At 42.0% G+C, this 26,356-nt stretch overlaps 1 protein-coding gene across 7 annotated transcripts in view; it reads left to right on the forward strand.

The window, feature by feature from the left end:
- The window catches only part of LOC135098351 (myb-like protein AA), a 27,204-nt gene extending 12,173 nt beyond the window's left edge, over nucleotides 1-15,031 (forward strand). For 4 of the 7 annotated variants that reach the window (XM_064000662.1, XM_064000663.1, XM_064000664.1 and 1 more), the window contains 3 exons: nucleotides 636-910; nucleotides 5,634-5,803; nucleotides 14,899-15,031. In XM_064000662.1, the coding sequence (XP_063856732.1) occupies nucleotides 636-826 (191 nt within the window). In that variant the 3' untranslated portion in view covers nucleotides 827-910; nucleotides 5,634-5,803; nucleotides 14,899-15,031. Of the gene's footprint in view, nucleotides 391-635; nucleotides 911-5,633; nucleotides 5,804-13,332; nucleotides 13,509-14,898 lie in introns of all 7 variants that reach the window. The other 3 variants (XM_064000670.1, XM_064000669.1, XM_064000668.1) reach the window with 3 other exon arrangements.
- The last annotated feature ends 11,325 nt before the right edge of the window (nucleotides 15,032-26,356 follow it).

The following is a 26,356-nucleotide window of genomic DNA, read 5'->3' on the forward strand; positions in this document are numbered from 1 at the left end:
GTTTATAAGATTTTATGTGTTTTATAAATATTTCCTGTGTGTGTGTGTGTGTGTGTGTGTGTTTGGGAAAGAGGTACACTGGATAAAATGGCAATTCACTCCTTGAAATATTATGTTACATGTGACCCCATTGAACTGCCTTAGCATAAACAACCATTTGACTTGTTTCCAATGGTGAGAAATAAGATGCGAGAGAAACTTTCAGTCTTCTCAGCCTTCTGATGACCCATGACTGGTGGAGGGTTGGTGAGGGGCACACACACACGAGAAAATCACTGCAGCGTATCAGGGAGCAGGCAGAGACATTAGATATTACAAGTGGTGTGGCAGACAGTGTTTATGTCGTCAGCTGGCGGTGGATGGGTGAGCAGCGGCCGGCCAGTTGGACTTGTGAGTTTGAGTTTGTTATTCCAATTCAGTCTTTATTAAAATTTCAGTTTGTTATGGCAGTTGTATATGTTGCTGTGTACCTTACTGTGTGTGTGGGATTGCCACTCTGGTATCTAAATACATGCAAAGACTGTTATTATTATTATTATTATTATTATTATTATTATTATTATTATTATTATTATTATTATTATTATTATTATCATATTTTTATTATCATCATCATTTTATTATCCTCGTTGCAGAGTATGTAGACATCTACCCGTATGCAACCTTCCAAATGAACAACACACAACAACATCAACAACAACCACAACAACAACAAGCATCACAGCAACAACCAGTCACAGCCACCACAACTGCCACCACCACCACCACCACCAACAGCAGCAACAACCACAGCCAAAACAGCAACAACAACAACAACAAAAATTAGGCCAGACACAGTGACCTTGCTTACAACAACAACAACAACAACAACAACCCCACCACAACCCTTCCCACAGCCACTACCAGCCATGTGCTTATGATCATTATTATAGCAAAGTATTAATATAACTTGCAAATATACAGAAAGAGAGAGAGAGAGAGAGAGAGAGAGAGAGAGAGAGAGAGAGAGAGAGAGAGAGAGAGAGAGAGAGAGAGTTGTGCTAAGAGAATCAACATTAAAGCAAATATTAGAGTACTAAATGCTTAAACATCATCCCCCCCCTTCTCTCTCTCTCTCTCTCTGGTTTCACTTATTTTATTATTTTTCATGTTTTTTTTATTTATTTTTTTTTCTTTAAGTATTTTTTTCGTGTTTCTTTTTTACTTTTAATTTTCGGTGAGGATACAGTCTCTCTCTCTCTCTCTCTCTCGTCTCTCTCTCTCTCTCTCTCTCTCTCTCTCTCTCTCGTCTCTCTCTCTCTCTCTCTCTCTCTCTCTCTCTCTCATCTCTCTCTCTCTCTCTCTCTCTCTCTCTCTCTCTCCTCGTCTCTCTCTCTCTCTCTCTCTCTCTCTCGTCTCTCTCTCTCTCTCTCTCTCTCTCTCTCTCTCTCTCTCTCTCTCTCTCTCATGATGTATGACACGTTTCATTAGCAGCACTTTCCCGTCACCAGTGAGCCTCTGTAAATGTTTTCCTTTCTTTTCACCCAGGAAGTAAGGAGTGCTCGTGACTGGCTAGTACAGCGTGCGTGTTGCCTCAAGTGTAGCAGCTGAGTGACAGATGCCAGGGGCAAAGTAAATAGGTTTATAGAAAAGAAGGCATATAGAAAAATAAGTATATATAAAGGAAAATTAATAAATAGGTAAATGAAGAGAGATGTGAGAATTGTAGCTAGGGACTGCAGATGAAGGCGGTATAGTGACCTTGTGTATGTGTGAAGGGCAAGTCATTGCATGTCCTGAACAATGCCTAGCAATATTGCAAATTAACTGAATGATTAATTATTCATAATTTCCCCAAAATTGCTAGCAAGCAACATTTATTAGTTATTATGAAAAATACCTATTATATAATAACTTGCGTGCATTAATATCTAGGTACAAGCGTATTTTTTAAAGTGGGATAAGTTAGTCCTGTAATATCCACTTGAGCGCCGCGCCAGCACAGCGTTGTCTCTTGTCAGCCGCGTGAAGAGCACCAGCAACCCTGCCTTGACTCATGATTAATTACTTGCTTTCTGGAAGACATAAACATGTTGTTGTTTCGTCTTCAGGAAGTGATGATGGCCGACGTGGGCCGTTTGTCATGGCAATGTCTTGCTGGTATTCAGAGACTGGCCGCCAGTCACTCACGTGGAAGCGTTACTGAGTCTTGCAGTGTTATAGCTTTATTTTCCAGGTTTCACGACAGGGAGGTACATTTTCCATAAAAGCACAAACGTTTTACTAGAATTCGTGTATTTCCAACATACATAGCTTTCACAGGAATGCGTTATTTCGCGGGTATTTGGAATTTGTATACTGGAAAATTGATGTTAAGCAACATCAAAAACCAATTACTTTGTCATTATTCATCCGTACCTAACGTCACTACAAAATATTTGAAAAAAAAAAGCGCATAATCACTGAAAGACGCGCTTATCACACACAGACTACGTAGTCGCAGAAAAGAAATGCTTATTGTAATTTTTTCTGTGTATTTGTCGTTTGCGTAACTTTATCAGTATATTTCCTCCTCTCTCATAACAATTTGAGTTATTTTTTTTTCATTATTAATTCTTAATAGTTCATCTGCAAAATGCATGCGTACAGTGGCCGTGGTCGTGGTTGGCGGCGGCAGAAGGGGAGCATACAAGATTAACTGGTTTGGGGCAAGTCTGGCGTGAGTTTGGGGGCGGGTAAGGTGGTGCGTGGGGTGGACACTGAGGAAAACACGAGTGGCGGGTGTGTGAATGACCTGCCAAAGGGCTTCTTGTAAACAAATGTTGTGTCGACTACGAGTTACGTCACGCGAGGAATTCCTGCACCAAGGCCACCACGGAGTGCAGCTTCTGTCAGCTCTTCTCGTGTTTAGAGTACCATCACACATTGATTTTCCTTTCAGTTTTGGCAATGATATTAATTTGACGTTATTGGAGTTAGTCTACGTATGTTAACTTTGCAGGATTATTTGAGTGAACGTCTGTTTCAATCATCAAAGAGGAACCCCAGTCCTTGCCTCAGTCCCCCGCTCATGAACCCGGTGACTCCAGTCTACACTTAGTAATTTCACTTTCATCTCCCATTCCTGTTCCCCCCCCTCTCCCCTTTGGCCGGTGTTTACCCGTGGCAGCGCCCCTCCAGCGGCCGCCGTTCATCCCTCGCACTCACATGTCAAATACTGACAAATGGAGGTCCACTGACGACTGCCCGACAAAATTATCATCAGTTTTTCATTGAGTTTGTCTTATTTACAAGATTTTTATCAGTGTGTGTGTGTGTGTGTGTGTGTGTGTGTGTGTGTGTGTGTGTGTGTGTGTGTGTGTGTGTGGTATGCGATGCAATAAAACACCAAGATATTTGGAGCTTCACTTTATAGTCTTTTCTGTTGTAATTTATATTAATAGATATTAATTTTGATTTTTCTTAAATACACAAAATTTTCTCTCTAATAGGCTTAAGCAAATATTTTATTTATTTATTTATTTATTTTTTTTTATTCGTTAGAGATGAAACTTTAGTAATATCCAGGCAAACATCATTTTGATGTGCGCCAGTGTGACTCTCGCCATGGTGTGTGGCTGTAAGCTCATCATGATCATCACCTTGATTCTGGATATATATATAATGGTTCACTGGGACGGCAATCCTCTGGCTTGTTCGCGGCATGTGTTGCGCACTCATATATATATATATATATATATATATATATATATATATATATATATATATATATATATATATATATATATATATATATATATATATATATATATATATATATATATATATATATATATATATATATATATATATCTGTCTGTCTGTGCCCTCCTCCTCCTCCTCCCCTCCCTAACATCGCCCACCCTTCCAGACCCCTCTTGATTTAAACGGTTAGTAAACGTCCTCCTTACAGCTGATGTTTTCTCGTCTCGACATCCTTGCCTCACTACGTTTTCTACCACTTTTCCTCCTCCTCCTCCTACATGGGTCGCCACTACCACCTTTATGAGATAGTTACTAAGAGACGACGAAAGAGAGAGAAAGAAAAAAAAAACACACACACACACACACAAACACTCCCTACACCGGTAATAAATCACTAACATTCTACTAACTTGTGTAGGTTATGGGAATACAAGTGCGTAGAGATTAAAAATACAAATAATCTCCACCTAAGCTGTGGACAAAGTAACGTAACGAGATAACGTATTTAAAAGGCTGTGACTCTCTTGGGGAGCTAAAGAATAAAAGTCCTATTTGAATAAGAGCATTGATGTTTACTAAGCGAGACGCCTCTTTGGCCTGTACGTACGGACGGGATCTCCAGCTCGTGCTCCCCAGGGTGTTGATATGAATGAAATATCTTTTTCGAGGGGATATGTTAGGCTAACACTACAGCCCTTACTGCCGAGGGGTGAGAAGAGGCCCCGCGGGTGGTGCCGGGAAGAACGGTGCATGGTGCACGGGAGAAGTGGATCTCGAAATTTAGGGGGGGAAAGTGCCAGGGTGTGTGACGCAGGAGTCATCCAATTCCTCCGCTGATAGGCAACTGTCGTATCTTCACAACGCTGATAAAATGCAAGAAAACAACAAATTAACTAAAATTAAATATATATAAACTAAATAAGATAAACTGTATGAAGCTATCACGCCTACGTGGGTCAGTTTCCAAATGCCATTCTTATCTAGAAATATTTTCTTTTAAAGCTTGTTAATGACTACACTAACAACTTGATTAGTGGGTGTGAGGGAATCGCCAACCATGTAAGCACCCCTCTAACTACTGTGGTAAAGGGAGAGGAATGATTGTCCTTCCTCCACCTTAAGGGCGGTGTGTCTCGGTCACGGTTTCTCTTCCTTCTCCTGAATCCTCGAGCAGCTGACTCCTCGTGAGACAGCGTCACCGCTTCGGAGCAAAGCCTCGAGTGCCCTCATCACCATTCCCCTCCCTCCTTGGTAGGGATACTCTGCAGGAGCTGAGATAGTGAGGCCAGCAGACACAAGGAGGCACACAGCTCTCATCACTTGCCACCATTACGCATTTGTTCAGCTGTTCTTTTCTATCGCAACGCAACGCAACGCAAGGCAAGTCTCTCTCTCTCTCATTGTGAACGTCACCCTGACGGTAGTAAAAAAAAACATTAAGACTGGAAATTGTATAAGCACCGCTGTGAGGGGCGAGGCCAGGATGGCGAAGGCTGGTTGGAAATTGTACAAGCACCGCTGTGAGGGGCGAGGCCAGGATGGCGAAGGCTGGTTGGAAATTGTACAAGCACCGCTGTGAGGGGCGAGGCCAGGATGACGAAGGCTGGTGCTGGGCCTTCATTTAGCGTGGCTGTGTCCACTCTTCGTAACCACAACAAAGTTTATGAAATTAATTTGTCGTAATATGACACTGCCTGCGAGAGACAAAAATAGGAAGGAGGTTAATGATGGGTGATATTTTATGATAATTTGATTATTTATATTTGATTTTATAATACGTTTGAAATTTGGTAATACAAATCACGATCTATCATGCATGGGCCCCAGTGTTTGTTTTTATCATTAGTTTAGTCGCATTATTATTTGTCTTTATGTGGGTTCCAGTGCTAAGTGTTATTTTGTCCTTCCAGGTAAGCAAGAGAACTCATCCTTCAGGCCACGCTGGGTTCCTAACGACAGGTGAGGTGGAGCAGGCGGCCTCCTCCATGCGCGATGGAGGGCTGTCACTCACTGCCAGATGTGTCGTCAGTATTGATGTCTTTCTCGTGACATCCCGCCCGTGAGGCACTGAACAGAGGGCGTAAGCAGAACTTTCTTTATACTATCTAGGGATTGTGAGTTATGAGGCTTCCGCTTCGTGAAGTAAGGCGTTATTGATCCCGACCATAATAAAATCTACGGTCTTATGAGACATTTTGCTAACGTTCGGTGCACGTGTTGAATCCATGAACACTCATAGGTTTTAAGGTTTCACCATCTATTTGAGGAATTCCTATGCTTTTCTTTCTCTCATTCTGGTGAGGAAAGCTTACAGGTGCAGGAGGTAAAGATACATCATCCACTGCTCTATCAGCCTGCAAAGTTGACAATTCAAGTCTTTGTGGTGAAACTTCTTTTGATATAGAAACAACTTTCTAATGTTAGACTGGCCAGCCACTCTTGACTGTCCAGCAGCTCTTTCCACTAATTCTTTACATTGTTGTTGTTTTAGCTGGTGTTGAGACACTGTCAAAGGATCAGTGAGAGGCATTATATTCAGAGAATGTTCAACAAACACTACTCCCTCCTGAACCCAAGGATGCTCAAGTAAAGCTGGCCATGTGAGCCTTTTGCTTGGATCTTTCTCAAGGAGTCCATGTAAAAAAGTGGAACAATCCTTGCTCCATCCTCCCGGCCATATGACTGGTTCACTTCTCACCATTTTGATTAAGTGAACTATACAAGTGGTACAAAAGGGTGGCTTTCCAAGAAGTGGTTCATAAAGGATGCACCCAAGGGACCACAAATCTGCATTGTGATCATAAGGTTAATTCAGGTGCCATATACAATGGAGTGCCTTTAACAGATGTCAATACATAGGTATTGATGCACATTTTTCTGGAGGATCCAAAGTCACAGTTTTGCTTCACTAGTTGATGAGAGCAAAATGTTTTGGGGCTTATGTCTCTATGGAGAATTCTATGAGAATGCAAATAATAAATTGCTGAAACTAAGTTGCAAGCAATCTGTTGAACTCTTTCCTCTCTTAATGGACCATTAGACTCTAAAAGTTGAAAAAGTTGGCCAGGCACATACTCACTAACAACCACAACTTCATTTTCTGTCTCAAACGAGTCAATTGTACGAACAATATTTGGATGTGCCAGACCTCTTTGAATTTCACACTCTTGCCGGAGACTTTTTAATTATCTTTCTACTTTATTTCTTTTTGGAATAAACTTGAGAGCTACAATTTGCCCCCTAAGGAGGCATTTTCCTCTGAACACTCTTCCAAATGAACCTTGTCCTATTGCCTCCAGCACCTTGTACTCCTCCATCTTTCATGTGGTTACTACCTGCAAATGAACATAATACTAAAGTCACAATTCATTACTATATATGTTTATTTCTTTGTCACTTCAAACTGTATACTGAGGATTAGCATGTTATATTCATGGATCTTTTCTGGTCATTGCACTGCTATATTCATGAGTGTAGGAATAGTATGTGGAAGAATTAAGAGGAAGGGTTTACATAAAGTATTTCAAGCATATGCAGTGGATAGAACATTTCTGAAAGCAATCTAGAATTTCTATGCTGATACAAATATAGTCATGGAAGTTGTAGAAGATTACATAAAAAAAAATATTCAAAGTTAGACCTGAGCTAGAAAATGTAATTCTGTATATGACTGGAGTCAAGAAGGAAATAGTGAAGTAGTAGATGCAGGAATATTATTGATGAGAAAGAGGAAAATGTGGAGAGTACCTATGCCTGTGTTGATGATGGACTCTTACTGAGTGAGAATGATTGAGTGCTGCAGGATTGATTAGTTTGCAAATTCATATACAAAACCTAACTTGAAGACAGATGCAGTGAAGGTGTTGCTGTTTGAGTAAAACTCAAACAATATATAAAATCAAGACATGGCCAGGGAATGAAGAATATGGGAACATTTTTAAGAAGTGGCACTTGTTGAACATAAATTCATTGAGCACTAAATCTATGATCATAAAAATCAAGACATCCAAATTTTGTCCAATATGATACAGATGTACAATTGCATCTATCAACTCAATCAAAGTCCAACTTAAAATTGTTCATCTGGTAATCATTCCATTATGTAATCAAATAAAAAAGTTTTATATTGAAATTTTCCTGGTGATAAGGCATAGAATATCTTTATGCATGTACACATGTGATTTTTTTCCATTCAAGGGTATCAGTCACTGGCAGCTCACTTATAAGAGAGAGTGTATTTAGTGCTCTTTGGATTTTAAAATAACAAAGGCTTTAACAGAAGTATTACATGAAGTTTTGTCACAAGCTTGACAATACCCAAATGTCAACTACATTCATAAGACTCAGCAGAGATTCAGCAATAATACCATGGTCATCACATGATCACACAAGTAAAGGAGTGGTACAACCAGTTCAAAGATAATATCATGTTGCATAAGAATAATTCACACTCCTACAGGCCCTCAACAAGCCAAAATGACAAGACCATTAACCAAGTGTTGACTTCAGTTATGCAGAACCATCAAATTTCCATCTGGAAACTAGTAAACAAGATGAAGATAAGCACTGGTTTAGTATGCTCTATCTTGAACAAGGATGTGGACTTGCAGTGACCACAAAATTTATGACAAAACTGCTACCAACACAGCAAAAGTGTATATGCTTCATGTATAAAAGGGGAATATCTTGAGATATTTTTATCATATGTAGAAAATGGATGATGAGAGACTGAGTGTGTGAATGTCTAGTGTAAATGTTGAGTGTCAATGTCAAGGGACTTACAGTTGACAGAGTGGAAAGAAGGAATTTTGTTTGTGGCAACGTCATAAGTGATTATCAAGAAAAGAAGTGTTCTTCAATATATGGACATTAATAATAGATCGTTTACCACAACAAAGGTCTACAGAATAAGGTTCAGAAAAGTAAAACATCAAATTACTAAATACTTAAGACAGAAAACAAAATATAAACCCGTCTAGTTTTCAGCACACCTGATTGATCATCCACTTGCACCACAGCAGATCATTATCTTGTACCATTGGTTTTATTCCTGTATGTCCTTCTGGTCATTTCATTCATCGTCACCATTCTCTGCGAGTAAGCGAAGTGTTAGTAATCAGAATAGATCAAGAAATAATGGGATCAAGCTTCATAAAGTTTGATCTAGAAAAGAAGCAGGAAGGAACTGGTTCTCAATAAAGGTGGTAGATGAATGGAACAGACTCGGTAATTAGAATGTTAGTAGCAGGTCATTAGGAAACTATAAAAGATTAGAAGACAAATTTAAGGACAAAGATGATAGGTGGAAATGGGTAGGAATGTTTCTTGCAAGGACTGCTATGTTTAGGCCTTACAGCTTCTTGCAGCTTCCCTTATTTTGTCATGTTATGTTAAGGTGCTGCCACTTTACCATTTTCATCACTCACTGATTTATTCCAGCTTACTAACTGCATACACTTTCTTTCCTCTTGCTATCCTTTGTCACTTAGAAATTTACTTGATTTTTTTGCTTTCCAGGTTTTTATTAAAAACTCTACAGTATAAATACCAGAACTAATACTTGAACAACTCTCAGACTGCTGGTGTGGATCATGTATACGATTGTCTACACAAAATTTTCAGATTGGACACCTGAATCCTTATCACTCACCTTGCTGAGAAATAAGATAAATAGTAATTAAATAAACAAGTGAATTGCATACAATCTGAAAAATAAATTTCCTAACAATGGTCAGTAAAGTATTTAGTAGCAATCACAGCACAAAATTTACACCATGGCAACTCTTATAAGTTGAACACTGTAGATCAGCTTGCACTTGCATGCAACCATGGATGTGATGGCAATCCTAATTTGTAAAGGGTTTACTGTATGCATGAATGTGTGTGTGTGTGTGTGTGTGTGTGTGTGTGTGTGTGTGTGTGTGCAAGAAATCTTGACAATACTTCCTCCACAAACAGTAGCTGTTTGGGGGTGGACATGCGATAGTGTACTGATATTCTAGTTTCCTTTTGTAAAAGTTTCACTCCCTGCTACAGTATAATTACTGAATAGTAGCTCCTGGCAGGATAACAGTTTTGGTTAGGTTAGGTGGATTATGTTGAGATACGTAACATTTGCATTTTTTGATCAATGTTAGCAATAGTGGCTCCTTATGGAGCAGCTTAATCATGCACATATGATGATGAACACGCATTGTTCAACACGTGAGGGGGTTAGGTTAGGTTTGTTTGAGGCGGAGAAATAGAGGCAGGCACACAGAAAAAAACAAACAAACTAAAAAGAAAAAAAACAAAGGCAAAGAAAGAAAGGCCAGACAGTAGACAGAGAGAGAGAGAGAGATGGCGCGTGTGTGTGTGCTGGAAGGTGATAAGGAACACCGAAAAGTTTACCCCGATAGGAGCCGAATGCGGAGGCTAAAGGACTCTCAAGAAGGCTGCGGACTCAACTTTTCCCTCCCTCAAGCGCCGTCCAGTCCAATTGCCGGCTCAAGTTGTCCAGTGAGTCTCTTTTCCAGCTAGGTTTGAGGCCACTTCATGCCCTCTTCTCTCTCTCTTTCTTTCCCTCTTCTTGCAAGCGTCTTTCTCTTTACTTTTCTCCTTCTATTCCTTTCTCTTCCACTGTTTCTCTGTCTCTCTGTCTCCAGCTTCCTGTAACTCTGTCCTCTCCTCTTCTGTTTCCGCATTACATTTCTCATTCTTTCTCAGTCTTGATGGTTCTCCTTGGTTCTACTTCGGTCCTGTTTCTCTCTCTCTCTCTCTCTCTCTCTCTCTCTCTCTCTCTCTCTCTCTCTCTCTCTCTCTCTCTCTCTCTCTCTCTCTCTCTCATGCTTGGGATCAATGCATTTTTATCAGTACAGCTCAACTGCAGTTTAGAACGAAATACGCCAGTCATTTCCGGTTGAATTGGACTCTTCAATTCAGATTCAGTTTCATTCACATGCTTTTCAATTTTGATTCAGTTCAGCTAATTGTTTTCTGTTTCATTTTATTGGTTTTAACGCAGATTGCACACCAGACACTATCAGAAATTTAACACAAATAGAAAGCTTATTTGAACTTTCATTTTTTTTTTTTTTTTATGCGCCATGACACAAACTCAATATTACATTATAATCAACATCTCTGTTCCTTCGAAAATGCTCCACAACAAATATGAATTACATTTTATTTCCTTTATTCCCACAAATTCATATCTCACTGGCATGAATTCCACGTCTGTTCATGCTGATCCTTTATTTTTCAATTCCAATACAATCCCAATTCGCGCATTTTTTTGCGTCAGTTCAAATTCAAATCATAATTGAATGTAACTCAATTAACTACGCGCGCGCGCGCGCGCACACACACACACACACACACACACACACACACACACACACACACACACACACACACACACACACACACACACACACACAAGTCAAGGAAAATTCTGTTTCTCTCTCGCTTCCTTTTATTGCTATTTAATCTTGTCGTGTCAGGATTTGTTTCCCTTCCCCTAGTCACCCCATAGAAAAAAATACCCCCCCCCACACACACACACACATTGCTGATGTTCCCCTATCGCCATACGTCACTCACTTTTTGAGTATCGCTTTAAATCTGTGAGCATTTCACTTTACGCGTTCAATATAAGTGACATCACATCTTCCCTGCCTAGGTATTAAAGGGTATGGAAAGTAGGACCTGGTTTATGTACGAGTATGTTCCCGCGTGTCGTGAGTCGCAGCGTGGCAAAGTGTGGGGTGAAAAAATTCAGCTTTTCAGCTGTGAAGCAATTTGAGTTGGTAAAGTCAGCCGAAAGAGTTTTTTGGCGAAGTTCCAAGGGATTTCTGCTGGAATGGAAGAGCGGGAAGTTTGTTTGGGCAAATACACTTTCAGTTATTTCACGCAACCAGTTCGAGATTGTGCTGTTTCGTTCGTGTTTAGATGATGATGCAAGAAACACCAACCAATTCTGGCAGGCCTTTGTACCCGGCAGTGTGTGTGTGTGTGTGTGTGCAAGTAAAGTAAGGTTTACATGCATCCTGGTTTACATTAATTATTTACAGTGAGTTCCTGCCTTGAATTGGGAACAACGTAATGTCAAATCCGAGTGACGACCTAATTTCCGTGAGATCTTACTGTGCGAGAAACTGAACGTAATTATCGAGTGTGTGGCGGCTTTGTGGTATTGATGCCAAGTTAGAGGAAGCAGTGACAGGGTGGTGGTGGTGGTGGTGGTGGTGGTGATGATGGTGTTGCCTTGGCGAGGTCCTCCTGTGTTGATTTAGTAAATATATGAAACACCTTTAGCCATCTACATCACCTACTCTTTTCTGCTTTAAATGTATCGTATCAAGAAGATGAAGTGAAAGGATTGTCTTTCATTCAGCAGAATTTCTGATACCTTTTTTTTTCTATGTTAAAGATAAAATGATTAAGTTATCCTACACTTTTCATCTTCTCTATCATCTGTCTCTGTATTGAAGGAGAGCTAAAAAAAATAACTTTGACAGACCTCACAACAACTACGTCATTTGCCTTGTGTTTTTTTTCTCAATCTACTCTAATTCGTATATTAAGAAATAAAAGAAGAATAATTTATAACACTCTCAGCGCTCAATTTCTGTTTTAAAGTATCCTATATTAAAACTGAAAAGAAGAAACTATCCCTGCAGCTGCGTAAGTCTGACTTCTGCGGCTGTGACGGGAGGGAGTTCAGAAATTTTCCCTGTATTTTATCATATTCCTGTTGTTTCCTCTTGTTCAAAGATGTCACGACGCTTTGTTTACGCCACGTTCCTTTGTGGGGGATCTCATCATGGTATAGGAAATTCGTTGACTAATTCTTATCATCTTTTCATTGTTTTTTTTTTTTATTATTATTAAGATTCTTCTCCAAAGCTACTTAGAGTACTCAGCTCTCTTGTTGATCATTTCCAGTTAATATTGCTGCGACGTCCTGGAGACAGAAGGGATTAACAATCTTGCGTCTCTGTACACACACACACACACACACACTCTATCTCTCTCTCTCTCTCTCTCTCTCTCTCTCTCTCTCTCTCTCTCTCTCTCTCTCTCTCTCTCTCTCTCTCTCTCTCTCTCTCTCTCTCTCATTTTGTTGTTGTTGTTGGTCATTTTTTTTTCTTGTCAGATTATTTCCTGATGACTGCATGTGATGTACAGCTCCCTCCACTTCCACGTTCTCTAGTCAGCGTTGCCAGTGTGTGAATCGCCTGCTGTAAACCTCCTGCTTCGACTCGTATTGAAACAAATGCCGCCAATCCCTCTATCACCCTTCCGCTTAATAGTGCTACCTTCGATCTTAAGTCACTGTCCTCTTCATTATCATCACCACCACCATCACTACTATTGTCATTAAGAAAACTGAGTAAATACCTGCACGTGTACGTTTGATAATGATAAGTTTCGTAATGCACTTAGTACATCAAAGCAGGAAGGTGGAATTATCATAATGTAGCTTCCTCATCATTTAGTCTTGATCATTCCCTCTCCACGTAGCGCCAGGTGAGAAGAAAGGCAAGGAGAAGCCACCAGGCACATACACTTGCCACTTCTTCGCTTTTTTTTTCATTCCCTCCCCCTAAAACGCTTCAGTGTTAATAGAGTGAAGCGTGAGAGAGCAGCTGTTGCATCGACCAACGCTGCACCCGACACCTCGCGCCACTCCAGGCCCCGAAGTCTGCTGGGGCTGAAAGGATCCCCACCTGCCCCGCGGCGTGAGGGGGCGTGAGAGAGGAGGAGCAGGTGTCCGAGGAAGGCGGAGAATGCATGTAATGTTGGTGAGGATAAAGGGTTTGTGGGAAGAGTGGAGTGAGTGAAAGAGCTGGTCGTCAGAGTGAAATAATCGAGGTGCGAAGGAGGACATCCACTCTCTCTCTCTCTCTCTTTCTCTCTCTCTCTCTCTGGGTGGTTGTGTGTGGGTGTCGTTGTTCTTCATGATTTTAGCAGCAACTATTCATGAAGGGTAAGACTACAGCTTAGAGGAAAAGCAAACAAATTGAGCCATAAGGAAAACTAGAAGGGAAAATATAGACCAGAAAGGAATGCGCGGCTTATTAAAGGCGAGATTACTTTGAATGAGGAGAGAATAAATACTTTGAATGAGGAGAGAATAAATGTGTGATCATGTACGATGACACACACAGACAGACAGACAGAGAGAGAGAGAGAGAGAGAGAGAGAGAGAGAGAGAGAGAGAGAGGGTAAACAGCATACTAAAGGGAAGACTTGAGTTAGAGAGGAGTGAGAGGGAAGAGCAGGACAAAGAGAAATAACATTAAAGAAAACAATCCAGGAACATGAAAAGTAAAAGGTCTCTCTCTCTCTCTCTCTCTCTCTCTCTCTCTCTCTCTCTCTCTCTCTCTCTCTCTCTCTCTCTCTCTCTCTCTCTCTCTCTCTCTCTCTCTCTCTCTCTCTCTCTCTCTGACTCGATTACGGATACTGACGAGCAGCTTTTCATACGTTTTCCTCATGCAAAGTGTTCACGCGGCCACAATGCCATCGCTCACTCGCTGCCTCCCGCAACTCTCCACAAATCTGAAGGAGTTACAATCCACAAATCTGAAGGAGTTTTGTAACTTGAGAAAAATACAAGAATATTTTTAACAGCCTGCCTTGCCTATCTTGTTTTTTTCTTCTTCTTTTCTTCTCTCTTTGTCATCCTGTCGTCCGTGTTTATTTACTTGTGTTGCGTGTTTCGTTGTTTTTTTTATTTTTCTTTGCTTAGATTTTTTTTTCTTTTTCTTATGTGAGGATTTTCGTTAATGTTCCTATGATGCTTAACGTAATAAGTGTCAGTGTGTGTGTGTGTGTGTGTGTTTTGCAGGACACCGTTTTCAACAATTGTATATGTTTTTATCTTTCTTTCACTCTTTCTTTCTTTCTTTCTTTCTTTTTCATATTTCATTAATTATTTCTTTCTTTTCTTTCTATCACTCTTTGTTTTGAAATTTTCGGTGTCCTTTGTTTGTTCCCTTTCTAATCATACACTTCTCTTAATTTTCTTTGTATACTTACCTCCTCTCTCCTTTTGTTTTGGTAACCTTTCCCTCACTCGTATTTCATTTCGTCACTTATAATTTTTCTCCCGACTTCCATTCATGATGTCTTTTAACTCCCTTCCTTCGAACGAATCAGAGACAACAGAGAATCTTCCCATTGGACAAACAGATGCAGCGTGGTGTGCCCGGGAGGAGGCGCCAACGTGGAGGAATGTACATATGCAACAACCGCAGCCACACTGCAGTACTCTTGGGTTAACCCGACGTCGAGGAGTTAAGAGCAAAGGAGCAGCATGGTTGGGGTGAGTGTTGCTCTAATTGCTACACTAACATTGTTGTTGCCGTAAGAACGAGGTCGTACTGCGCCGCTATTTATGCCACAGAGACTAGATGCCTTTCAGTGTCTTTGCAGCACTCTAATGTGTTTCCTGAAGTTAATCTTTACTCTGTTCCAAGCCGATCTGTGTGAAATTTTACCACAACGCAGTGTACTACATTACGTATTTATCAGAGACTAGTTTTGGTGGCCGCTCTACTTAACGAAGCCTATAGTAACTGAATACTAAAAGAGCTGAATCAATACTAGTTGTAAAGAAGAGAAACCGTTTTATTTATCTATTTTCATTGTGTCCCTGGATATTTTCTTTAATGAGTCTCGAGTCTCCGAAGAACAGTAGAAAAGGAAATTATGTCTTGTCTTTCTTTCCTTTCCTTTTTTTTTTTTTTCAAAGGTACAAATCGGTAGTAAAAAGGAAGGTTTGTCACTGTCATGGCAACAGTAGCGAAGAAAGAACTGTCTAGCACGTCCCTTCCTTCCACAAGACCTCTTCCTCACGACTCCATTTCATTACTTTCCCTTCCCTCTCCCTCTCCCTTCTCCCTCTCCCACTGGCGTGTCCTGTAAAGTCGCGTTCCGTTCCAGCCTCGGCCAGTGACGCGGTAGTAAACAAGGGTGGCCTGCACACTCGTTCAAAACACGTCTCGTAAAAGTCTCAATTCAAGACCTATTTCTCGTCCTGCCACCAGGAGTTAGAAGGTCAACCTCGAAGGGACCCTCCCACCACGCTCCCAGCCCGCCTCTACGCCCCGATATATCTAAAGAAAAGATGTTTTGTGGTGTGGTTGGAGGGCGGGGAACGAGGATGTTGCTGCATTGGCCTGGCTGGTGTGCGTGTGTGCGCGAGGACTGTTGTTTTGTGGCCGCTTTCCTGTTTGTGCATGTGTATGTTTGAATGTATTTGTTATTCATGTATTTGTTTATTGATTTATGCATTTGTGTGTATGTTTATGTTACTCACGATCGTGAAATTACTTGCTGTAGTTGTGACAGTCAGATATTACAAGCAGATGAGGAGTTGGAATTCACGCGATAGATAAGAACAGACCTTACACACACACACACACACACACACACACACACACACACACACACCATTGTTTTGCTCACTAATTACTTACTCATTACATTTAGCAACCTTCAATCTGGTAAATAACACTCAAGGACATTACTAGTGTGTGTGTGTGTGTGTGTGTGTGTGTGTGTGTAAGGTCCTGTTCTTATCTATCGCGTGAATTCCAACCCCTCATCTGCTTGTAATATCTTGTGTGTGTGTGTGTGTGTGTGTGTGTGTGTGTGTGTGTGTGTGTGTATGTGTGTGTCAGTGATCACAAGAAAGCCACATTACCATTTCCTGGTATCAGTCGAGGTATTTATTTATGCGTGCGATATTCGTCCCTTTCATTATTGTTGTTTAGACAAAATATCTGATGACGTCATCTGGATTCCTCCACAACAAGCCTTCCTGAAGCTACTAATCTGGCAGAGCCACTCAATTAACCTCCCTTCACTGCACGGGGACGTATGAAGCAACTCATCAACAATATCTCCTAACATTCAACGAAAACCTGAAGAGATATGGAACAGTTTTCTCGCCCGTCTATCGCCGAGCGGCAGCAGGAGGAGGCATATGTGTGAAAATAAAAATAAACGGATATCCTGTACAGCTGTCTGAGGAAACAAAATGAATACCTTCTGCAGCTGTCAGGGAAAAGTGAAATAAGAGACGGAAAAATATTAAAGTAATCGTGGAGGTCCGGTTGTATCTGTCACGCGCCACCTTGAGTCACGGAGCCAATTAGAAGCCCAGGTAAAATTACTAGCCTTGCGAAGTGGAATAACCGTCCCTTGGGTGTGTTAGTGATGTATGATAATGATGGCTGGTGACCGCGTGTGGTGGTGGTGGTGGTGGTAGTGGTGGTGGTGATAGTAACAGTGGTAGTAATAGTGGTAGTAATGAAACAGTGAAGTATGATGTCACGTGCCGCCCACATACTTTCGAATCACCAATAGCATCAGATTGTCTTCTTCCCATAAGCCTGGATTTGTTATTGCCGTAAATGCTCCCATGCCTGTGTTGGAGGAGGCGAGCAGTGATGTCCGCCACAGAGATAGAGTCTGTCTTTCTCTTGCACTTTAGGCGAGGCGAGTGGTGAGATTTGCCAGAGGATGAGAGATGTCCTTACGCTGGTTCTTCTTTGCCCTGACGCCAGGTTAGAATTTTGTTGTAAAGTTGGAAAGCTGTGAAGGAAAAAATGTTATAATGTGCAAAATGAATGGTGAAGTTTTCCTTTAAAGTATAGGATTAAAAAGAAAAATAAGAAAGGCATCGTTATATACAATAATTCCTTTTTAAATACCCCTTATTGCTATGAAGACCCCCAGTGTAAATCGATATATCACTATATGTTCACTTCTATTCGTCAAATATTCCCTATTAATAAATTTGGCTCCTGCTGCCTCCCACACATACCTTTACTGGCTTTTCTTTATTTAATTAATTAACTAACACACTCGCACTCGTTTATTTGCTCCCCGCGCTGGTTAAGTCAGGCCAATTATTACATTTTCTTTTCGTATGACAGAGAACATACATTTCCTTATCAGAAGTAAAAACAAAAAAAAAAAAAAAAGGTCGCTGGTAATCACTGTTCCAATTGTTTTCATCGCGTATCCTTTGGTCTCACTTGTCTGCCGGTGGTGAAAGTGCTGGACGTTCTGCTCATTTATATATATATTTCTCCAAACGTTTTTTTTTTTCTTTTTTTTTCCCCACGTGAAATCCCTTTGCCTGGAGAAGTAATTAATGATGCAACGCGATACACCATGAGGCTTTTTTGCACCATTGTGTAGTCTTCACTGCGAGAGAGAGAGAGAGAGAGAGAGAGAGAGAGAGAGAGAGAGAGAGAGAGAGAGAGAGAGAGAGAGAGAGAGAGAGAGAGATAAGAACATATCAAAAGAAAATAAGAGAATGTACAAGGCCTACACGTGACAGTCCCTCTATGAAACACACCTACCTACTTGTATTTTCACTTATCATCCCAATCCATAAATTTCTGTAATCTTCTACATGATATTTAGAGCTTCAACGAAGATATGCACAGAGACTCGCTTGTTCCCTGCGTTCTCGTACCTGGGATGAGTCCGCCCTCCGTACAGTGCGTCCATTCCGTCACTTTGTCACGTGAGGGAGAGAACACGTATAGGTGAGTGGGGCGAGGGGTGTCAGTGTGTGTAGGTGGTGGTGCTTACCAGATGCAGGTCAAGGTCACCAGGTATTAGTGTTACAAAAATTAAATAGTCGTGTTTGCATAGATTCAACAAGAACACCTTACTACGAAACTGTCGAGTCACACAATCTTGAAAGTCATTTTCGGTGGACTTATTTTTACACTCCCCTTCTTTTTTGGTCCATCCATTGAGAGGACGAGTCATCACGCAGCCACTCACTCACTGAATGGAGCTCTGGGAAGAGTGAAGGTGAATAGTTTTATTTATTTTTTTTTTTATTTTTTTTTTTTTTTAGAGAGAGAGAGAGAGAGAGAGAGAGAGAGAGAGAGAGAGAACCTGAGCACTACCTACGCCCCCACTCCTTGCCTTCCGAACTAATGAGCAGCGAACACTACTGAAACATGCTCCGAGTCAGGCTTGGAGGCGCGTGGGGTCGTTTCGCTACTTAGCGGCAGCAGCAGCAGCGGTACCAGCGGGGAGTGTCGTAGGCTTGTTGATGTACTGTGATATGTGCTGTTTAGTTTTCCGCAAATTTTGGAGAATGCGGTATGAGAAACATTTCCTTTAGTTTTGCGTTGTTGAAAAGAGCTCTCGCTGTTAGCATACGAACAACGTGGTACGCTTCAGTTCCAAGTTCCAATTAAAAACAAGAGTGACCGTGTGATAACGTAACCCATGACTGTAACATGTATTTCTGCTCCCGACACAGCACACGGTTGTCATATACTGCTACATACTTAGTGTATGTTATACCTGTTGTCTTGCACTCAACAACTCTGGCACAGCTGGCGTAATGTTAATGAATGTGGAAACTTTATATTTTCATGGTAACAATTCTCTTTATATTCGCGTCAGTGCTTTTAAATGTTCTCCTTTCTCTCGTAAACATAAGCGCAGGGTCTGAAGGTTTTATTGATTACGCAGCGTTTCGCGGTTCATCTATGGCACTTTAAAGTTAAACTCGGTTACAATTAAGTTAAGTAATTTATCAGTTTGAGTGAAGTATTTTATCAACTTGAAATACCTCACCGTCATTTATGGAAGAAAACTATCGCATGCATTTAATTTATAACTGTAGAGGACCTACAAAGTCAAAGGACAAAAAAAAAACAAATAAAAATGATGCGGCGTTGTGGCGGAAGTTCCCTCTTTGCAACAGCGCCGAGTGACTCTTTGCATCAGCTTTCATTGGAATGATATTTCGTTTTCAACCTTTCCACTTCATATTAACACTACTATGCACAAGACCCCAGCTTACGGGCTCTCAAAGCTGACTGGGCGATACACTACGATATATTGGACAAACGAGGGTTTCTCATTTAATTGCTGCCAGGATGAGGAGGGAAGAAGAGAGAGAGGGAGAGTGATTTATGTTATCATTGGTGGCAGTGGTGGTGGTGGTGGTGGTTTGGAGGAACGTACGCAAAGAAACCCTGCCCTTAAATCTCCGCTGTTTGTGATGTGCGCTTCACAGACGCAGGAAACGACGCTGAGGTGAGTGGCGTGGCTGTGGTCCGGATGTTTAGCCCACCTGATGTTTCCTAATTCGATTGTTAGTAAGGATTATCTGCATCTTCTTGTGGGCGTGTGAGAGTCATGGCAGTCTTGCAGCTGCGTCTTAAGTTACATTTATGGTTCACAATTAGCTAAGTCAGTGTTTGAAAACATGAGCATAGGAACACATGGAAAATTTCTCAGGAGTATGTTGTCATAAGCTGCTTCACCGATAATAATAATAATAAACATCCATAGTGCAGCTGACAAAATATATGGAAAGCTTGCCGATAGAAGGGGCTGTTACATTGTATAGTTAAGAAATCACCAGAAATCACCCATCGTTTCTGGGACTGACATCTCACGGCTTTTTTTTATTTATTGGATTTTTGTTGCCCTTAGCCAGTGTCTCCTACACAGTGACGTCATCCACAAATTTCACTTTATGGGATGAATGTTGTAACAGGCTGTTGATGAGGGCAAGGAAGATGACAGGTCCGATGCAGGTCCCCTGCGGCACCCCACATGTGGTGGGAAGCCACGTGGATGTTTTATCTTTGTATTTGGTACGCTGCTGCCTACCCGTGAGGAAAGATGAAATGAATGGTAGAAATGACGTGCGGCAGCCGAAGTTGTACAGTTGAGTCACTGCTACGCTGTGATCCACGTTGTCAAAAGCCTTCTTAAAATCAATCAGGCACATCTGGGCCACCGTATTACGCTGTTCCAGACCTTTCAGGATGGCGTCCAGGAGGAACACCATGTACTGCGTGGTAGAGCGTCCCTTCAAGTTCCCGAACTGGTGCCCATCGATGTGTGGGCGCTTGTCCGTCAGGGCTACGTCTGCAACGCGCCCCTCCACCACCTTCCCGAAAGTGTGTGTGAGAGACACGGGGCGTAGCTGCCCCAGGTTGGTCACATCAGCCACCTTGGCTTGGCAGGGCTATCACTGTGGACTGCTTCCACCGGTCAGGGCAGGCTCCTGTTTGTAGGCACTTGTTATAAATTATTTCAAGCGGTTGGCTCAGTTCATATGCAAATTCTTTTACTAGTTTTAGCGGAATTTCACCTTGGGGAGTAGATTTGTTTGTTTTTATTTTCTTTAAGTCTTTATAAATATCATGCCTCGAGTAGTAAGGGGGAGGCAGTGAAGGTTGGTGGGCAGGTACGATACTTGGGTCCAAAGGTGGATAGTTTGTACATATTGTGGAAAAGTGTGCATTTATCGCGTTAGCAATCTCACATGGGTCGCTTAGGTTGAGGAAAGGGAGGCTTACAGGCTTTCGTTTAGGTTCTATAAGTTTTGCAATGCACTTGTTAAATCCACTTTCACTTTGTGTCGTCACAAAATAGTCATGTTTCGCCTGTTTGATTTTTCTCTTTGCACAACAATTTAGTTCACGATATCGTTCTGTGTTCCCTTTGTTGTACGCATTTCGCTTTTTAACTATCAACCGCTTTATCTCAGGGGTCATCCACGGTTGGTCACTCTCTCGCTTTCGCCATGTTTCCAGCGGGAAGTAGGCTTCGTATTGGTGTTGGAGGATAGCGTGCAATGCATTTTCTTGTTGTTCTATGCTGGGGTATGTTTCTAGGAATGACCAGTCTACCGCTGTAATCCAGGATCCGAATTCCCTCATGGACGATTCCTTGTAGGGGCGGTACTGCACAGCGTGGTGGCGCGGGGGTGAGGCTGGTGTGGCCGGCCGCACCAACACGCACTTGTGTCTGCTCAGACCAATAGGGGGCAGATATACAGGGGACCTATAGTAATGCATGTCTGTTAGCACAAGATCTAACACGGAATTTTCATGAGTGGGCTGTGTCACCAAGTTTTTCAGACTCAGTTGATTACATATCTGATCTTTATTAAGCCCATTAAAATCACCACAGATTTTCACTTTACAATTATTATGCCTCCGTCTGAACATATCCACACTCGTTATTATGTGTTCAGTGAGATTACTATGTGTATTAGCGTCAGAATCTGGGGGATAGTACAGCACACACAATATTATTTGGGACACTTGTTTTACATTTTTTCAGGTGTACCCAGAGACACTCAAGGTGTGGAGGGACAGTGATTTGTGCTCTCACTGCTTGTAAATGTTTTCGCGCGTACAAACACACTCCTCCGCCACGGGTGTCACGGTTTTTGTGGAACAAGTCATAGCCATTAATTTCATACTGGTGAGCCGGTTTATTCACTGAGAACCATGTTTCACTTATTGCAATAATGTCTGGGTCCTCTTGTTTCACAACAACACTTAATTCGTCAAACTTGTTGGTTAGGCTGGTGGGGTTGGTGAGTAGCAGTGATGGCAGGGGAACGGTAGACCGAGGCTCCCGAGGGATGGGGGTGAGGTGGCGGTGCTTTGTCGGACCCGGCCTGGGAGCCGAGGTGCGAGGTAGGGTCACTGTGGGGATGGGTCGTTGCATGTGTGTCCCACCATGCCTCGCCTCCTCTTGGGGAATGGGGGTGAGGTGGCGGTGCTTTGTCGGGCCCGGCCTGGGAGCCGAGGTGCGCGGTAGGGTCACTGTGGGGATGGGTCGTCGCATGTGTGTCCCACCATGCCTCGCCTCCTCTTGGGAAATGGGGGTGAGGTGGCGGTGCTTTGTCGGGCCCGGCCTGGGAGCCGAGGTGCGCGGTAGGGTCACTGTGGGGATGGGTCGTCGCATGTGTGTCCCGGCACGCCTTGAACGGGCTTTGTATAGGGACAGTTGTTTCAGGGTCACGATCGTTGGTGTGCTGGGATAACTAGAGTTTTTACGTACATTCCAAGGAGAGGAAGGCAGAGCGCCTTAGGTCGTGAGGTATATCGGAGGGAAGGCGTTTCTCAGGTGAGAATCTTGGTGTGGATTGGTGATGGAGTGAGTGTGTGGAGGTATTAGTGGTGTAGCGGTATAACCTTGATATCCAGGATCAGGTTAGTGAGTCTTTTGTGGTACCAAGAGCTCTTGTCCGCTGAAATTCGGTTGTTGAGTTGTGCCGGTGACGCTGTTGGGAGGAGTCATAGGTCAAACTGGCAGCCATTTTGTGAGTGGAAGTTGTGGTGTTGACCTTGGAAGCTGGTGTTGTGGTGTATTGGTGATTTTGGGGATGATGTTATGGTGTTATGGGTAATCTTTGGTGATGATGGTAATCTCCTGTGAGGCTTGAGGAGGTGAAATACGGGAATTATTGTCTGGGGACGCGGTAGTGGCGTCTGAGTAAATTCCTGCGGTTGAGGGGAATATTTCAGTGACTGGTGGAGGTGTAAACGGGTTGTGGTGTTGTGTGAAGTGACGAGAACGTCATGTAGTAACGTGTACTACCTCATGTTGTTTGTGAATTATAATTAGTATTAATATATGTGCTTGTAACATAGAATAATCGTGTTTTCTACTCCCCCAACATTGATCTGGTATTAGAGGTGATTCCAGGTGTGCTGTGTCAAGGTAAAGGTGGAGTGAGAGGATGTAATTCTGGCGATTTCTGATAGGTCGGGTAGGCACTCGAAGCCTTTAAAAATCCAGACCTTTAAAACTTTCCGGGATCAGTGTAACGTCCACTTTCTTGGAGAGATAACCGGGATCGTACGATCATAAGTAAGTAAGCGATCGTGACAGCAGTTACTCGCAGCCACGTGTTTGGGAAGCACTGACATTGATGGAGGCCGTACATTGCGGTCGTAAGTTCCTTCATTAAATTGTAAAAAATATGATCTGAGCACAACCTTCCCTGTGTGTGTGTGCGTGCGTGCGTGTGTGTGTGTGTGTGTGTGTGTGTGTGTGTGTGTGTGTGTGTGTGTGTGTGTGTGTGTGTGTGTGTGTGTGTCTTGATTAAGCGAGTCAGGCAATAACACGAGAATAGATAACAAGAGAACGTTCATTTGCATGCATACAAAATACAGACCCACATACAAAACTAAATAAAAAAGAAAAAAAATCTGCCTTTCTTTCTTCATTGTATAAACGTTGCGTTGACAGTCTCTGTGAAGGCAAATTATGTTTTCTTTATATTTACTTTGTTTTAAAACTGAAAACAGACAAAGTTGTAGGTGTTGATGCCGCTGCCACGCATCGCGCTCAAAGAATGTTGTGCATGTCGCTTTGAGCCTCTTTACGAGTTATAATCCGTAATGATATGTAGTGCGCTTTGTTTTTATTCATATAAATTAAACGGTATTAGACATTGATGCGTATAAAGACAAACAGATCAGTACAGCCTCACCTCAGCAATGCAAACTCCGCTGCTCATTAGTAGTTTTCAGACACTTGTACCTAATTATCTCTTTTTTATGCACTGAACTTCCCTTTTCGCTTGTTCTGACTGGAAAGCTCAGTGTTTATACGAGAGGCTTTGTTTGTTTGCATAATAGTACTCGCCAGCCACCGCAACGGCACCTAATGTACAACTACCTCACGATGGCCACTGCTATGCCACGCACCCCCACCACTCGCTGCTGTTATTCCAGAACTAAATGAATTTCAAAGTGTTCCATGATTTCATTCTCTCTCTTTTCTAATTTTGTAATAATAGTATTAGCTCGCATGGCGTAGCTAAAGAAGGAACGGTAAACTGTGGAATAAAGTGAAAACAAGTAAATTAATGAAAACATTTTAAGGGCGTAGTACTTACCTGCAACACTTTCATTGTCACCTCCAGTTTTAAGAGAGAGAGAGAGAGAGAGAGAGAGAGAGAGAGAGAGAGAATTGCGTAGCTATAATACACAAGACTTCAAGGATTGTGGACTGAAAAGATGAATTCTGGTTGGTAGTTGAATAGAGTAACAACAGCCGTACACACACACACACACACACACACACACACACACACACACACACACACACACACACACACACACGATAGACGTGACCCAAAAAAAGAAAGAAAGAAAGAAAGAAAGGTCGTGCCTGTTTTCAAAAAAAAAAAGCTAAAAAACTGGAAAAAAAAAAACATTAAAAAAGATTAAAATATGATTATGGTTTGACGGCTCGGCAAATCGTATTATATAATTTCGGCGTGACTTAAAGGCGATCAAAGCAACTATTCCCCTGAACCACCTTGACGATGAGACACAGGCTGTGACAGTTTGCGGCGTTGTGCATTAGTGTGTGTGTGTGTGTGTGTGAGAGAGAGAGAGAGAGAGAGAGAGAGAGAGAGAGAGAGAGAGAGAGAGAGAGAGAGAGAGAGAGAGAGAGGAGAGAGAGAGAGAGAGAGAGAGAGAGAGAGAGATTATCCTCAGTAACACAAACATATAAATGAATAGATAGACAGATAAATAGATAGATAGGTAGATTTATACAGATAGACAGACAGACGAACAATCAAAGAGAGCGATAGATTAACAGATAGACAGATATGTATGTAGCCGCCGTATACGCAGAACTTACACGACGGCTACAGATACATTGTGGTGTGCCATTTTATGTTTTCTTTGTTAACGTTATTTATTCGTAGAGACTGGTTGTTATACATGGCTAGTGTCATGAGTAGTGTATGGAGTGTAGGACGCGCCCGCGCGCCAGCATAGCAGAGTGAGAGGGGCGTTGCATTTGCCCTCTCAGCTCTTTCTCTCATCGACGGGTCGGTTGTTGTGGCGTGAGCGCTGATAACACACCTGCGACATAATGAACATAAAATGCTGTAGGGGCCCAGCAGCGTCTCGCTGTGTATGTATTCATCATAGTATTAGGATATTTACGTAATTGTACGGAATTGACGACGTGAAGTGTCACGACAATGATGTACTGCAATACCTGTGTTTCCTATGATATACTCCTTTGTGTTACTCTCAGTATTAGTGATAATATGTTAATTCACAGGTTTGACCGCTTCTGAATACAAAGAGCGCGTACTGCACAGCTCGTTTCAGTCACCTCCACTACAATACATTAATAAGCGTCGGATGGCGCTGTACAATGAAGAGCAACGAAGAGTCAGTAGTCTGTACTAGCGGACGAGTGGATGCAAATTGGGCTGAAGTGGATTGCTGTTGAGATTTAATGAGTTTAAGAGCGTGGCGTGTATTCGTTAAGGGCAAGGCGATTGTGTAGGAAAATCTAATTTGATATTACGGGAACAGAACTGCCTTGCTATGACGTGTTGAGGGAGAGAGAGAGAGAGAGAGAGAGAGAGAGAGAGAGAGAGAGAGAGAGAGAGAGAGAATTTCGTTCCTCGATTAAGTAATAAACAGACGAATGGATAACAAAAAATATTGATAACGCGGTGGATTTCGATGGGCGACTCTTACTGACTCACAAAAGTACATTAGTCATGATACAAATAAAAGAGGGGGCAGGAGAGCACAGTGCTTTTCAATTGAGTTCACGGTGGATACAATATTGCATTATTTCCAACCTGGTCATTTAGTTTACGGTAAATGTATGTTAAAGCTTTATTCTACATGACAAGCTGATAAACACACCCGCTACTTTGGTAAGCTGGGTGGGCGGAAACCAACCCTGCCTTGGGCCTTCAATGTAATCAGGAATGTAATCACGTTTTTCGTTTCTACATACATGTAATTTGTGTAGAGTGGCGTATGGGAGATGGGTACGTTACTAAATTAAATTATTCGTT

This window comes from Scylla paramamosain, unplaced genomic scaffold, assembly GCF_035594125.1.
Source record: "Scylla paramamosain isolate STU-SP2022 unplaced genomic scaffold, ASM3559412v1 Contig57, whole genome shotgun sequence".
Classification (NCBI taxonomy): domain Eukaryota; kingdom Metazoa; phylum Arthropoda; class Malacostraca; order Decapoda; family Portunidae; genus Scylla; species Scylla paramamosain.